The sequence below is a fragment of the Giraffa tippelskirchi genome, chromosome 3, assembly GCF_054371585.1.
Source record: "Giraffa tippelskirchi isolate mGirTip1 chromosome 3, T2T-mGirTip1v1.2.pri, whole genome shotgun sequence".
Taxonomy (NCBI): Eukaryota; Metazoa; Chordata; class Mammalia; order Artiodactyla; family Giraffidae; genus Giraffa; species Giraffa tippelskirchi.
The window spans coordinates 44763715-44780127 of record NC_137277.1 but is presented as its reverse complement, the minus strand read 5'-3'; the positions used below and the strand labels follow the sequence as shown (position 1 = coordinate 44780127).

Genomic DNA, 16413 nt, shown 5'->3' with positions numbered 1-16413 from the left:
TGGAATTAGTGTCTGAAAGTAGTCTTTAATATCTCCTATGATTTTGAATGCATTAAAAAAAAATTTAGCGCGATCCCATTCTAGAGAGTTTGGATTTTAAAGTGAAACTGTGTGGAAAGGGCAAGGAAGGAAAATGAAACCCTTGAGGGATGGGATACAAAAGTGTAGGGAAATGGAAAAACAGATTTAAAGAGAGACGTGTTGAGAGGAGAAGCTAAATATACTTTCAAGTGACAGCAGTTATCTGCTCCGTGGGGACCTGGTCCTCAAAGATATAGGAGAGCCACGTGGTTTCTCCACACCCTGGAACATATAGGGAAAAAGATACAACCCGCGGCCAGTGTGTAGTAGGACAGATAATCCTTGAGCAACTTTTAATTCAGGTGCTTAATAAGTGCTTTTTGAATCAGTGGGATTCCACCTGAGTGGAATAATTTGAGTGAGTGGCATTTTTCTTCATCACATTTGTCACTAATCTGTTTGGTCATCCTAGTAGCTCTCATGCTGCAAAGAACCTGAAATTTACAACTAGTTGAATAGTGCCGTGATATGAGTGCCTTTTGGTAATCTCATCATTAAGGTTACTCAACATGCTTTAGGTTTTATACATTTTAAAATTCTTGTAGTTTTTTTTTTTTTTAATGTATTTTCATTTTTGACTCTGCTAGGTCTTCATTGCTTTTGTGCTGGGTCTTCGTTGCCTTTGCATGGGCTTTCTGTAGTTGCAGCAAGTGGGGGCTGCTCTCTAGTTGCGGTGGGCAGATTTCTCAGTTGCAGTGGCTTCTCGTGTTGGATAGCCCTCTAGGGCCAGAGGGCTTCGGTAGTTGCAGCATGCAGACTCAGTAGTTGTGGCTTAGTGGCTCTGCAGCATGTGGGATCTTCCTGAAGCAGAAATTGACCCAATGTCCTCCGCGTTGGCGGGCAGATTCTAATTCACTGTGCCACCAGGGAAGTCCTAAAATTCTTGTAGATTTTTAAATGAAAGCCAGGCATCATTTGTAGTTTAGTAGCAAATCTGAGAGGGAAATCTAGATATGGTGATCCTGACTTTATGAATACTTTTTAAGGCCTTCCAATACATTCATCTTGATTTCCACTTGACAACATCTGTATTATTCCTTCTGCTATTGTGAAACAGAGGTTCTAAATCTAGGGTATGTTTAAAAAGAGATTTAAGTATCTCTTATTATATGATTAATGTTTCAGCCAGTTAAGATATCTTATACATGAATGAGACTGTTGTTTAACTGAATCAACAATTAAGAAACAGTAGAGTTGATATTATCTTCCCTGATGGCTCAGTGGGTAAAGATTCTGCCTGCAAGTACAGGAAACACAGAAGACACCGGTTTGATCCCTGAGTTGGGAAGATCCCCTGGAGGAGGAAATGGTAACCCCCTCCAGTATTCTTGCCTGGAGAATCCCATGGATAGAGGAGCCTTGTGTACTGCAGTCCATGGGGTCGCAAAGAGTTGGACACCACTAAGCAACTAAACACACACACAGAGTTGTTATTAAATGAATGAATGAGCTTAGCACCTGGGAGTAGTACTTATTAGTTCCTCGTGTGTTATTGAACACATTAAAACAATTCAGTATGATCTCATTCTAAGTTTCCAAACCTACATTCTTTTAAATTCTGTGTCCAATAATTTAAACACAGGACACACTTCCCTATAATTTAGTGGAGTTTGGTATGGGGTTTTGTTTTGTTGTTGAGTTCCATTGTCTCAGGCTTGAAACAGAAAACCCTAAAGAGAACATCCATTATGCTTAGGTTCTCAATAACATTGCCTTCCGAGTAGACCGAGTAATATGGTAGTTCTCTTGTGTGACCTGAAATGTGTTTTGTGCTAGTGCCAGTTACAGTGGCTTCTGGGTCTATTGGGCTGGCGAAAAAGTTTGTAAGATCGTATGGAAAAACCTGAACATACTTTCTCGTCAACCCAATAAAAGCTTTAATTCTTAGAGTTAATTCTAGTGGGTTGTACATGTTTGGATTTGGAGAATAAGTCCTCTATCAACTTGCCGTCTAAGGAGGATCTGTGTGACAAAAATGTTATCAAAATAAGCAGCTGCTTTTGTTTAGTGGTTAGGATATTTTTAGGGTTCCAGTCATTTTCAGAATAACTACCTAAAATATATGGCTTTTCAGTCAAAGACTTTGTGTGGGGGATGAACCAGAGAGCCGAGAAAAAGGATGCTCCCTTCGTATGTATTTTTTACTTGCTGATTTTACTTCTTTATAGAATTTTTAAAATTGATATATAATTTACAGACCATACATTCCATACCTTAAAATGTACAACTCAGCAGTTTTTAGTGTGCTTGCAAAGTTGTGCAACCATCACCACTATCTGTTTCCAAAACCTTTTCATCACCCCAAAAAAGAAATGCTCTCTGTCTCTAGTTGGATTTGCCTATTTAGCACATGTCATAAAAATGAAACCATACTGTATGTGACCCCTTGCGACTGGCTTCTTTGACTTAGGCGTGATGTTTTCAAGTTCATTCATGTGGTAGCATGTATTGCTACTTTAGTTCTTTTTGTGGCTGAGTAATATTTTGTGGATAAAGCACGTTTTATGTTTCTATCCATCCGTTGATAGACATTTGGGTTGATTTCACTTTTTGGCTATTATGAATAATGTTGCTGTGAGCATTCATGGATGAGTTTCCATGTTGATATGTTTTCAGTTCTTTGAGAATATACTTAGGAATTGCTGGGTCATGTGGTAACTCTTTGTTTAACGTTCTTAAGAACTCTTGGCATACTTTTTATCTTTGTTTTTGTTTCTTACCCTTTAAAAATCTCTCATGAAATTTGCCTCCTGTTAGGAAATCATGTCTGTGAAAGTTTAGAAGGAACAAGAGTAACGTCTTTTACTGTCAATCTTGTAAAGTCAGAAACAACTGCCAGCTTGCAGCAGCTTCTCCTCTTGTGGTTAAGTTGAAGCCTTACCCTCTGTTTTCAGAGAAAAGGAAGTTCTGTGTAGGAATGAAGTGTAGTCAGTAATTCTTACTGTTTGAATGTGGTGTTAAAGGCTAGAGACGGGTTCATTGTCTTCAGGAAATCAGATGATATTTACAGTCAACTTGGCCTCAGTGATGTTGAAATCATTAAGAATAGTTCTATATAGCTCCCTGTAATCCTTGGTATTAAGATATAAATGCCAAGGAAATCAACTCCCACCGTCTTTAAATACTTATCTGTTCATTCATTCAATGAATATGTATTGGGTGCCTCCTGTGGGTCAGAGATACTTCTAGGTCCTAGAAATACTGTGGTCAGGGAAACAGACCACTGCCCTCCTGGATGTAATCTTTTCCTTCTGTGGCTAATCACTAGACTTCCACCTCAGAACAAAACAAATAGGAGAAATCTAAATTCTTGTGTATTCGTTTTCAGATTTCACTTCCATTGTGTTCTTCATCTCTTGTTTATTTCTACAGAGTTGACTTTCCTGCTTGTTGTGAGTAAAGATAGCTGATTAGGATGTAGTGTTGTGAGCCTGCCAGTCAGAGATGCCTCAGGAAGTGACACCAGCGTGATGACATTGCCGCGGTCCAGGGCCTCATCTTTAAGCACTGCAGGTCCAGAAACTTCATCTTTGTACATTATCAAAGGGGGTTTAGTTTGAGGTACTGGAGATGGTAGAAATACCGATATGCCAGCCCGTGTACAGTTAATAGTTCACTCCATAAAATAACTGTGTTGGCCATCATGTGCCTCTAATTAGTGTGATTCAGTGTCTCAGAGGGTGCTGACAAGAGCAGATCTCTGCTCTTTCAGAATAATGGGCCAATCCTGGTGTCTAATTAAGATACTGTTTGGTGAGGACCGTGCCCAGCTCTGGCCAGTGGGTGTCCCTTTGATCATTGCTACCTCAAGCGTGGTCTAAAGACTGCAGTATTGGGATCCCGACCTGAGAGCTGGTTAAGAATGCAGGAATCAGGCCTCACCCAGACCTCCTGAATACTTTAGCAGTACTCATCTGTACTTTAACAGTATTGCTGGGTGTGATGTGTATGCACATTAAACATTGAAGCACAGAGCCTTGGAGTGTACCATTAACGCTTTATCAGCTCTCTGCCAATTTAACCCTTAGATGTGTTGTAAATTGTGTGGTTTATCGTCAAGATTTTTTTTTATAATTTTATTTTTATTATTTATTTTTGGCTGTGATGGGTCTTTGTTGCTGGGAGGGCCCTTCTCAAGTTCAAGTTCTGGGGAGTGGGGGCTACTCTTTAGTTGTGGTGCACGGGCTTCTCACTGGTAGCTTCTCTTGTCTTGGAGTGTGGGCTCCAGTAGTTCCAGCACGTGGGCTCAGTAGTTGCAGCTCCTGGGCTCAGAGCACAGGCTCAGTAGTTGTGGCACCTGGGCTTTGTTGCACCATGGTATGTGGGATCTTCCCAGGGCAGGGATGGAAACCGTGTCTCCTGCATTGGCAGGTGGATTCTTGACCACTGAGCCACCAGGGAAGCCCTAGCCTCAAGATTAAAATGCTGTTTGAAATTGCACGGGTTTGTTAAGACAATTACAGGACGACAGACAAGTCATTAATTGACGATCTCAAGCCAGCACTTGTTTTAGCATGTCTTAAACATCTGTAATGCAACCATTTCTCTCCCATGGTATTTTGTCTTCAGATTTTTTTCTTTAAAAATAATCTATTAGTTTTGGATCACAAAATATAGGAAAGACACAGGAGTGATGCCTGTGACCACTTGGCTGCACTTCCTTTCCATAAACTCTTTTTTAAAATCCCAAACCTGTGCTGCCCAAGCATTCTCTCATATCCTAACAGGTGCAGAGTATAGTATCCGACCACATGGAAACCTTAAAGACACACCCTGCAGCGATGTGGGATCCCTTCCAATTAAGTCTTCCAGGTCACTTTTGCCAGTATTGCAACTGCACTGGTTATTCCAAGTGTCAGTCCTAAAGCTCATGAACGAATAGGTCCCAAATGATGCCTGCACAGCCCTCCACTTTTTTTTTTTTTGCCTCCACTTTTTAAAAGGCGTTTATTAAACAGCTGGGCTCCCCAGGTGGCACAGTGGTAAATAATGTGCCTGCCACTGCAGGAGACTCAAGAGATGTGAATTTGATCCCTGGGTTGGGAAGATTCCCTGAAGTAGGAAATGGCAGCCCACTCCAGTATGCTTGCCTGGACAATTCCATGGACATGAGAAGCCTGGCAGGCTACAGTCCGTGGGTTGCAAAGAGTCGGACGTGACGGAGCATGCGTGCTTCTTAAACAGCAGTGACTAAGGCCCTTTTGCTATACCCAGTCTTCTAAGCCCCAGGCTGCCTGTGGCACTTGGATGGCAGCCCCTAGGGGTCCCCCACATCCTAGGGTGGCGATGGAGGAAGGGTAGGCATGAGGAATAAACAGTTAATTTTATTGGGCTCAAACTAGAAATCCATGAGTCTTGAGGACCTCTGTGAATTTGTCAGTTTTCTTCCTCTATGTTCTTTTCAGCCTGCTTCCATAGCTTCATGAGCTGCTGAATGTGGATCTTGGCCTTCTCCTTTCTCTTCTCCTCCAGGGTGGCCATTACCATCTGGTGGTATTTCCAGCCAACCTCATGAGCCAGACACCCTAGGTATAGGCGAACTTTGGAACAGGCTTCAGATGCACAACCTTGAGGGCAGCAGGAACCACCATCGGCTTTTTATTTTCATAGAGTGGCGGGATCCCATCAAACACCTTGAGGCTGTCCGGAGTGGCTGGGCCACGCTTGGTCTTGTGGGCCGCCTGCCTTGCACTGTCTGCCAGAAGATGTGGCTGGGAGCTCCGAAGTGGTTGGGGCCACCAGAGGGGTTGTTGTTCATCTGCTTGCAGAGAAAGGCCAGGTACTTCCGCTTCCTTCTGTGGAAGTTGTCAGCAGTGTTGATGCCCTCACAGTGCAGGACCACAGCCTTCCGGCCCAGAAGCACTCACTTGACCACGGTGGCTGCCAGGCGGCCCAGGAGATGGCCTCAGCCAGCTAGCCCCAGGACCTGCCTCCATCATCTTCAGTAGCCGCCTGGGAAAGCTGTTTTCAAACTTTTAAATAGTTGATTTCAGCTAATTTTTTGAGGATCTTACTAGAAACCTTGATATTCCTAATGTACCATACCAGGTTCTCCGTAGATCATTATTCCCACAGGATTTGAAAACACGTAGCGTAACATGTAGCGTACTTAAGACTGTGGGGAACTCAGTGCAGGGAAAAATAAAAGTTATTTCAGAAAACCAGGGCAGGAAGTCTTAGTAGCTCAGGAAAGAAAAGAAAGCTATTATTGCTTCTTTTATCTCCCACTTCCCCTTCTGTCACCCATTTTCAAAACAGTCCAAAAATCTGTTTGAAAATAATCTGTTACTGCAGTGTTACTTAAAATGTTCCTTTTGTGTCCTGTATGCTCAGTTGTGTCAGACTCTTTGTGAACCCCGAAGACTGTAGCCCACCAGGCGCCTCTGTCCTTGGAATTTTCCAGGCAAGAATACTGGAGTGGGTTGCCATTTCCTTCTCCAGGGGATCTTCCTGACCCTGGAATCGAACTCATGTCTCCTGCTTTGGCAGGCGGATTCTTTACCACTGAGCCACCTGGGAAATCCATTATAGTGTCCTGCTGCTGCTGCTAAGTCGCTTCAGTCGTGTCCGACTCGGTGCGACCCCATAGACAGCAGCCCACCAGGCTCCCCCGTCCCTGGGATTCTCCAAGCAAGAACACTGGAGTGGGTTGCCATTTCCTTCTCCAATATTATAGTGTCCTAAGAAAAGGTTAAATCCCAAGCTGGAGAAACCTAAGAAGAGATGAAATAATTTGAAAATAACTCATAATTCTACTACTTACAGACAACCACTGTTAACATTTTGGTGTATCCTTCTAGACATACTATTTTGTCAAGTTGAAAAACTACTGTATATGCAACTTTATATCTGCTTTTTTCTTTTGGCTAGTGTTATATCATAAGTGTTTATTATGACAAATTTCCCACGTACAGTCTAATTTTTAATCCAGAGATGAATTAAAATTACCTAGGTTACTTATAGAGCATTTGTTGGTAGTAGGCTGAAAAGTATTGACTCAGATATGTCAAAATACAAAACAGAAGCAAAGCTTTAGAAGCAAAACTAAATAATCACCCACCAAGGGGAAAAAAGCTGCACATATATTTGCGTGCGCAAGACCACATATTTACATTGGATTTTTAGTCATCTTTTCTCAAGCAAGTCTTCACAAATTGTCTTTAAACACAGCACTCTGAAAGCTGCTTGTTGAGTCCAAACTCACTTGAAATATAGTAGGAAATGAGAATTCATAAAAGCATTTGGAATTAATAATGTTAAACTCAGGGAGCTTAATTAGAAAGTGTGTGAGTGTCACAGAAGGGCCCAGTTTCTTCCTGTCTAGGATTTCTTTTTTTCAAGTTTAAATTTAATTTTGATAGAGAAGAACTGTTCTTATTACTAGAAACCTGGTAAATTATATGACTAATTTGTGATCTCAAAAGCCAGACAAATGTAGGACAGGCTTTGGGGGTTTTTTTGGGTGGGGGGAGTCCACTGGGATTTTAGTTCACTGACCAGAGATCGAACCTGGGCCCTGGCAGTGAAAGCACCCAGTCCAAACTACTGGACTTCCAGGGAATTCCCAGGACAGGTTTTTTTTATTATTTTAAGAATATTTATTAATATTTATTTATTCATTTGACTGTACTGGGTCTTAATTGTGCCATGTGGGATCTTTGATCTTTTCATTGCAGCCTACGGGATCTAGTTCCCTGACCAGGGTTCAAACCCAGGCCCCTGCATTGAGAGCACGCAGTCGTAGCCACTGGACTACCTGCGAAGTCCCATGCTTTTCTAATTGAGGGATATCCATGAATCATTTATATTTGCAGTTATTTTACTTTATTTGCTTTTGCCCCTATTAGTCATAAGACCTTGAGACACAACTTTCCCAATGCCTCACTTTCCTATGTGTACAATGAGGATAAGGATAGGACCTACTTTATTTGGCCACTGTGGGAATTAAAGGGAGAAATGTATTTAAAATGTTTAGCACAATGCCTGGGACTTATGAACTACTTAATAAACGTTAGCTGTAGAACTAATACCACTATATTACTATTCAGGGTGACCTCCTCTACTTCTCCACTGGCAACTAATTCTTGAAACATCTCCTTTCTTTTCCAGCAGAAAGGGCTTTTTAAGCTCTGATGGCAGTTTGTGGCTGTCCCACTTACATAAGAACTTAATACTTTTTACTGTAGTTATGTGGGCATGCAACTATCCCTTTTACTAGAATGACACAGTTTTCTGAGGTCAGGATCATGCTTTATTCATCTTTATAACCCCAGTTCTTGGCACATACTAAAGCTCAATAAATACTGAATGAGTGCCTTTATGAATGTTGTGGGTATACTTTTGCAGACATTCTTTTTAGATCGTTCGTGGCCTTGATTATATGCACCCTCTTCACTAATGCAGATAATCACAAATTAAACATTTATTTTGTCATGATTTGGTTATTTGTTGCTACATAATAAACTGTGTCAGAGCATAATGGCTTAAAAGGCAGTCACTTGCTTAGTGTTCTGGGGACTGACTGGGGCTCAGCTGGGCAGTTCTCCTGATTTTGCTGGCAGCTCTCCTGTAATTGCAGTCAGATGGCAGCTGAGGCTAGAATGTTCGAGATGGAATATTTACTTACCTGTTTGGAGCCTTAAGTGGTAGCAGGGCTCAGCTGGAATGCTGGCGTGGCTGGGCCTGGCTGCCAGGCCCTCTCTCTTTCTCCCACCCCTCCCACTTTCCTCCCCCCTCCACTTGGTCTCTCAAGAAGGATAGCCATGCTTGGTAAATGGCAGCTCAGGACCCCTCAAAGTGCAAAAGCAGAAGTTGCTAGTTCATCTTAAGACTGCGGCCTGGAGCCAGCACACTTCAGCTCCACTCTGTAACGATGCACGGATGACTGCGTTGCGAGTCACCGCCCAGCCTGTATTTTCATGGAGAGGTCTCTACAAGGATCTGAGTGCCACAAGGCATAGTTTGTGGTTCCCTGGGGCCATTAATGTAACAGACTGCCAAATCATATAGTAAAGTTTTCCTTTTAAAAGTTTAGTAAGCATTTCTTAAGAAAGCCTAACTATAAGAGAGACAAGAAGGAAATGTAGCAGCGCTTATGAGTCCATACATGAAGCAGACAGTTCAGATTTTCTGCCACTTGACTCGCTTTGTGATGTGGGCAAGTTCATCTCTCTGACTCCTATAGGTCACTCACCTACAGACGATTTCTTCATAGGGTTGTGGTAGAATTTAAATGAGAACATAGGTATAAGTACCTGGTACACAGATGTTCAGTAAGTCGGAGCAGCTGCTATATTGTTATTATTGCTATTATTATTACTGTTATTATTAATGACTTGTGTCTTGGTGTTAGTGTGAAGACAGATAGCTAATGCAGTACATTTCCTGTGAACCCAGAAGAAACATTTTGGTTAGCTGCTTCAATTTCAGTTGACTACTTTGTATCTTTGTCTTTTATTTTTGATTCCTATGTTCCTGTTAGCTAATAGTCTTTAAAGCCAGCCTCTAATAATTTGAGTTTCCTATAAGCAAAACAGTTGGGAGCATAAATTCTTAGATTAAAGTTGGAGGATAAAAATTCTTTTCTTCTGTAGTCATGAAAATCCATGGTTTAAAGGAGATTCCAGTTAACTCATTTCCTGAAACACAGGCATGTTATGTTATAGACAGAGCTACTATATATTGCCACTTAAGACCAGAGATGTCTTAAATCATATTCTGCACAGGCTTTATGATATTTTAGTAGCTAAACTCTAAAGGAAAATCGGTATCAGTCACTGTTGTCTTGGAGGGCTGTGAAGTATCTTTTACTAGGCTTTTGTATGGCTTTGTACTGTTATATAAGCTTATTGACTTTTTGAGAACTTCTGTTAAAACTTGAAAAGTTGCTTTGAAATTACAGTCAACTGCAGTGGAAACTTTGTAAGTTTTATTGGTCTGTTATACTAGAAGTTTTAGTAGAAAATTGGTTCTGAATATTGTTGATCAATATAAATAATGTATATTACATTTCCTTTTTGAGACCTTGAGTTGTATATCATTTGTATCCTTCTTAAATTTACTTTGTTACAAACTGTAACAGTTGTTTTGCCCTAATGGTTGTCTACCACACCTTTCTTTATGCAAGGACAAGAAATACACATTGCAGCAGGAAAGGTCTTCAACCAATCACATAACTTACAGGTTTACCAGAATGCTTTAAAATGGGTTCTGGGGGACTTCCCTGGCAGTCCAGTGGTTAAGACTGTGCACTTCAAATGCATGGGGTGTAGGTTTGATCCCTGGTTGGGGAAGTAAGAGCCCACATGCTGCATGGCCAAAAATGAAAAAATAATTTAAAAATAAACAAAATGGGATCTGTACGCACTAAGCAGCTTGGTGCAGTGGACAGACCATGAACCTTTGAGTCATGCTGTTTCTGGCACTAGGAGGCTGTGGGGAAGTTTTTTGGCTTCTTTGAGCTTTTTCTTCAATGTAGACAATACAGAACCACCTCTCACAGTTGTTGGGATGAGTGAACCATGGTGCCACATCAAAAACCAAGAAATTCACTCAGCAGTGAAGTCCACATTTTAAAATTAGTTGTATAAAAGCCCAAGGAATTACCTTGATTCGTTACATGATTTGATTAAAGGTGACTGTAGCTTTGAATTAAGAGCTATTTCTGGGAGAAGAAACTGGTGCCAAGGAAGTGTCAGGTTTGAAACAGTGGTGGTCTGGAATCTATGAGCAAAAAGGAGTCACATTTACAATGAAATGACAGGAGGTGAATTTGAAAACGGATTCTCCCTTCACTGGCCCTCTCACTGCTTTGTGTTCACACACTTCCTTTTTTTCTGAGGTTCTGAAACAAAACAAAATGTAGTGGGGCTCTGCAGCAGCAGCAGGAGCTTTTGAATTCTTTCTAAAGAGGAAATTGACTTTACCTAACCAGTGCACTTCCTGTGTATGTGGTATCCGTTAGGGAGAGATACAGGACCTCGTTGGTACAGCGCTCGACTGCAGAATTTCCTCTTGCTGGTGGGGAGGGTAGGGGGTGGGGGGGTTCGAACTGTTTTTCAGAGCTCCAGTTTGTTGTCTTCATTTATCCTGGTATCTGTGAGGTCTGTGTGAATCACCTTCTTACCATTGCAGGTTCTGATCCAATAATTCTGAGTAGGACCTGAAATTTTCCATTTCTAACCATATTCCAGGTGAGATGTATCAAAATCCTAAGGCATTCTTTCTCTGGTTCTTTTTGAAAGGTCTTAAACACATACATGGGGCTTCTCGGGTGACTCAGACAGTAAAGAATCTGCCTGCAATGCAGGAGACCTGGGTTCGATCCCTGGGGTCAGGAAGATCCCCTGGAGAAGGTAATGGCTACCCACTCCAGTATTCTTGCCTGGGAAATGCCGTGGGCAGAGGAGCCTGGCAGGCTACAGTCCATGGGGTCACAAAGAGTCGAACACAACTGAGTGACTAACACACACACAAACACATACACAATTAACTTAATTGTGTTGAACAAGACTTAATTGCTAGTTTTTATGCATATTAGGGCCTAATTCTCAGGCACCTGATCCCACAGTTGGGTGATGTGCTAAAGCAAGGACATTTTTAATATAACCCTCTCATTTTTTTTAAACTTCAACTTGGATTTAGAAGTTCTCTAGTAACTTTACAGAGATTAATAGCAATTAAACTTAAGTTAGAATTTCTTTGTTCTTTATGATTTAAGAAATTCTTTCACTTACTGCACAAGTACCATTGTAACTTACATTAATGTTGAAAGGAGAATAAATTGTTTCTGTGATCTCCCCAGCCAATCAAACCATTTTTTTGCCTGTAGTTCTTAGTAACTCTTAGATGTGGGCATTTTTTGTTTTCACATGCTCGTGAACATTTCTGGGTAACTTTCTGGGTAACTTGTTTGTTCTTAATGGTTTTATTTATTTATTTTTTTGGCTGTGCTGGGTCTTCATTGCTACAGGGGCTTTTCTCTAGTTTTGGGGAGTAGGGGCTACCCTGTAGTTGCGGTGGGTGGGCATCTCAGTGCAGTAGTTTCTCTTTTTGCTGAGCACAGGTTCTAGGGCCCACGGGCTTCAGTGGTTGTGACTCCCAGGCTCTAGAGCACAGCCTCAGAAGTTGTGGCGAACAGGCTGTTGCTCTGCAGCATGTGGGATCTCCCCTAATCAGGGATTGAACCTGTGTGTCCTGCATTGGTAGGCGGATTCTTTACCCCTGAGCCACCAGGGAAACCCCTGGGCAACAATTTTGTATTCTGGTTTTCAATTTTAGTGTTAGAGAATAAATAGAAAGTTTTCAAAATTTATCTGTTACCTGTTGAAATATTGGGCTTTATCCATATTTTGATACATTCTTTTCTTGGTGGATTTCTCTTAGCCTTCAAATGCTCTAAGATCAAGTTAGCAAAGGGTTAGGGTAATAAACATAATATGTCTTAGGAAATTAATATGATAATATTTGCAAAGTACAGTATGAACTTGGTTATGAAGATGGTTAGATAGCATCACCAACTCAAAGGACATGAATTTGAGCAAACTCTGGGAGACAATGAGGACAGGAAAGCGAGCGTGCTGCAGATCATGGGGTTGCAAAGAGTTGGACACGACTTAGTGACTGAACAACAACAAAGTGTGACTTTGCTTTAATTTAGCTGACTAGCATATCGTTAGAATTTTCCTGGTAAGTTAGAAAAGGTGAATTGTGTGTTATCTGTATGCTTAAAAAGAAAATCTTGTGTCTGTACAGACAGCTGACTTGTTTTCAGAATACCTGTGAGATGTAAGGATTTTTTGTCATATCTCCTAGAACAACCATTCTTAATCTGGGCCCTGTGGACTGAGGGTAGTGTGTCTCAAAGCATGGGCTGCAGAGTCACAGGTGTGCTTGTGAAAAAGGAGAAGTCTGCCCGTATGCTCCCCCAACCCCTTCTCCAAGCTTGTTCTGGGGTGGAGCCTTGCCATCTAAACTATAAGAGATTGTCTGATACGTGATTCTTCTGCAAACCAAGTTTCAGAATTACTGCTCTGGGCAAACCATAGTTAGGATCTGAAGGACTTTGTAATCTCTGATATTGAATCAGTTTCATTTTTTCTGGGAAGGTCTGTAAACCTTGCATTGAAATTCACAGAGGACCATGACTCAAAGAGAATGATGTCATTGTCCCAGAGGTGTCTTTGAACATCTTCTGCTTCCTGTGAACCTTTTGGATTATAAATAAATTCTTAGTTTTTTTTCACCATAATGAGGGCATTTTTTCCACAGTGAATTTTTTTTTTTATTGTGCTTTTTTAAGCTATCATTTCTTTTCTACTTTTCAGTGAAATGAGGTTTTTTTGGCGGGGGGAGGCTCGTGGCATGTGGGATCTTAGTTCCCTGACCAGGGATCAAACCCATTCCCCCTGCAGTGGAACCACTGGACTGCCTGGGAAGTTCCAGTAAAATGAATTTTAATCTCTTCCTAATCTGATTTTTTTTCTTTGGCACTGAAACATTACTATTTCCAAAAACTGCTTTGTGCAGGTAATACTTATTGCTAACGTTTACTTATTGAAAACAACAGTGTGCCATTTATTTTACCAAGTGCAGGACATAGACTATTTAATCCACAAGCAGCTCCATCAGGTGAGCATAATTATACTCATTTGGTGAATAAGGGAATTGAGGCATGGTGTGTTATTAATAACTTAATCTGATTGACATAGTCTGTGAGTGATGAGACCAGGGTTTGAGGCTGTTCTGTCTCACCTGAAGGCAAACACTATGCAAGTCTGCACAGATGAATCTCATTTGGTTTACCAATGACTGGAAGGTGATGTTGGGGTGGTGCCTTGAGATTATTATGGGTGATGCCTGCGGATCAGCCTTTCCTAGAGATTCTGAGTTTTTATGTTATTTCGTTTCAGATCAAGGAGAGTGCATCCCAGACAAGAGATGTCCTCAAACAGCATTTTAATGATTTAAAGGGAACGCTTGCAAAGCTCCTGGATGAGCGATTGGTGACCCTCTTGCAAGAGGTGGACACCATTGAGCAGGAGACCATCAAACCACTAGATGACTGCCAGAAGCTGATAGAACATGGAGTTAACACCGCAGAGGACTTAGTCCAAGAAGGTGGGAGTCCAGGGAGCCTGTTAAATGTGGCCCATTCAGGTCGACGTTGTGCTGGTTTCCCAGGGCACTAGCAGGCTTCCTGCAGTCTCTGGGTGCTTAGGCTGTTCCAAACCTTGGGAAAGTTTGTGATAATAGGATAACAGGGGTACAGTGAGGTATCCTAGGGTAAGTTGCAATTCATGTACTAATTATAATCATTTACAGAACACAGAGTAAATGATCTTTCTCATGGTTCTATGATAACAGTCTCTCATTCATGGTTAACACAGCGATTTTGCGATCATTTTGAATCTATTCACATACTTTTCAGAGCGTTGATGGTTTATAGGATTTAATTCCATTGTTATTTTTAGAAGGTTAAGGAATAGGATTGGTATTTATTCCTGAGATTGTAGTGGTTATATTCTTGAATGTAGTCAGTTACTTTGGTTAAAGCGTGCCCGCTTCTTCCTTTGCTAACTTCCTGCCTCTATGTCTGTCTACCTTCCTTCCTTCCCTCCTGTAGGTCTTTGTCAGGTACATTAAATAAAAAGGTACTATTTCTGCCCTTTGGGGTTCACAGGCCAGTGAGAGAGGCACACATGGTGAGAGAGATCTAAGACCTCATGGGAGCACAGAAAGAAAAATGCTTAGCTCTGGAAGAGGGTGGGGTGGCTTCCTACAGGAGAACTTCCACAAAGGCTTGAAGAAATTCATCAAGCAGGCAAAGGAAGAAAAGGAGTTCACAGCAAGACTGGAAACCGAAGTCATGCCAAGAATAAAGTGAATGGCATATCTGGGAGGTGTTGAATGAAGTCTTTTAGGCAACAGAGTTACACAGTCAGATTTACATTAAAAAAAAAAAAAAGACAGTGCCCACAGTTCGGAAACTGTATTAGGGGTTTTAAAGAACTAAAAAGAGCCCAATGAGAATGCTGTGGCAGCAATCCAGATAGGAAATGACAAAGGCAGTGACAGGTGAAGATGAAGCAGAGCAGGTTTTAAGATTTTTTTGGAGGTAGACTGATCGGTGATTTTACTGAGCTATTTGTGTTGATATTGGTGATTGCCCAGTTATAGGATGGAGGAGGAAGAGAAGGGTTTGGGATTACCCAGGCCAGGGTGGTTTTAGATGACTGGTGAATTGTACCATTGACTGACTTAGGACATGAAGGGGAAGGGTGAGTGGTTAGACAGTTGGTTCAGGGTATGTTGAATTTGAGGTGCTGAAGATGTCAGGAGTTGGAAATGTGGGTGTGGTGCTAAGGAAGGAGATCCTACCTGGAGACGTGAATATGGCAGGGAGTGGTGTGTACAACACTTCTGAATCCATGGGAATAAGTAAAGCCATCAAGAGATAGCACAATATGATTAAAATGACTCCTTGAGATGTTCATATTTCCACTCTTTCTCTGTACTTTCTTTTTAAAAAATTATTATTAAAGGATAATTGCTTTATAATATTGTGTTAGTTTCTGCTATACATCAGCATGAATCAACCATAGGTATGTATATATGTGTCTCCTCCCTCCTGAACCTCCCTCCCACCTTCCACCCCATCTCTATACTTTCAAATGGTTGGGTCACTCTTACTATTCTTAGAATTTAGGTTTACCTGAACTATGACATTTTCAAAGACCCATCTTTCTTTATCCATTAAAAACATTAAAGTAAAAGTTACCTTTCAGTTTAATAAAAGGGGGAGGTACAGTATGAGATGGGAAGGCTGCAGAAGGTGGGACTCTGAGAGATGCCAACATTTAGAGGCCAGTCAAGGACAGAGGATCCAGGGAAGGAGACTGAATGCTGTCCATTCTTCATTGAGTGCTGTGCGTGGCACAGGATAAAAAGTGTGTATGGCTCCCAAGTTTGTCACTTCAGCTGGAAGTCAGTTCCCTTTCTTGTCTCACTTAGAATGTAGTACTAGTGTTATCTTTACATGCTGAGTTCATTTTCATCTTCTCTTCATGGACAAGTGTTTATTTGCCATTGACCGTAACAGTGCATTGGAGAAAATTCTTTTTAGCAGGACTGCAAAATGTCTTTCCCTGGGGGCTCAGCATTTGAGAACAAACTCAGCAGCAGTTCAGCACAGGTCAAGAGTGTGGACCCATCACCATGAGGCCTAACCAGTGTTTTTATTTTAGAAAAGAAATCCTTGGAGGCACATACATGTTTGTTACAGCCTCTGCTGCTAAATTTTTTTTTATATATATACACTTAAGAAATATTTTT

At 41.3% G+C, this 16413-nt stretch overlaps 1 protein-coding gene and 1 pseudogene across 2 annotated transcripts in view; one reads left to right on the top strand and one right to left on the bottom strand.

The window, feature by feature from the left end:
• Positions 1 to 16413, top strand: part of CRLF3 (cytokine receptor like factor 3) — a 46329-nt gene that overhangs the window by 860 nt on the left and 29056 nt on the right. Inside the window, exons 2-3 of one of the 2 annotated variants that reach the window (XM_081579718.1) lie at positions 3454 to 3590; positions 13992 to 14199. In XM_081579718.1, the coding sequence (XP_081435844.1) occupies positions 3552 to 3590; positions 13992 to 14199 (247 nt within the window). In that variant the 5' untranslated portion in view covers positions 3454 to 3551. The remainder of the gene's footprint in view (positions 1 to 3453; positions 3591 to 13991; positions 14200 to 16413) is intronic. The other variant, XM_081579717.1, reaches the window with a different exon arrangement.
• LOC145541947 (large ribosomal subunit protein uL13 pseudogene) lies at positions 5415 to 5839 on the bottom strand (annotated as a pseudogene).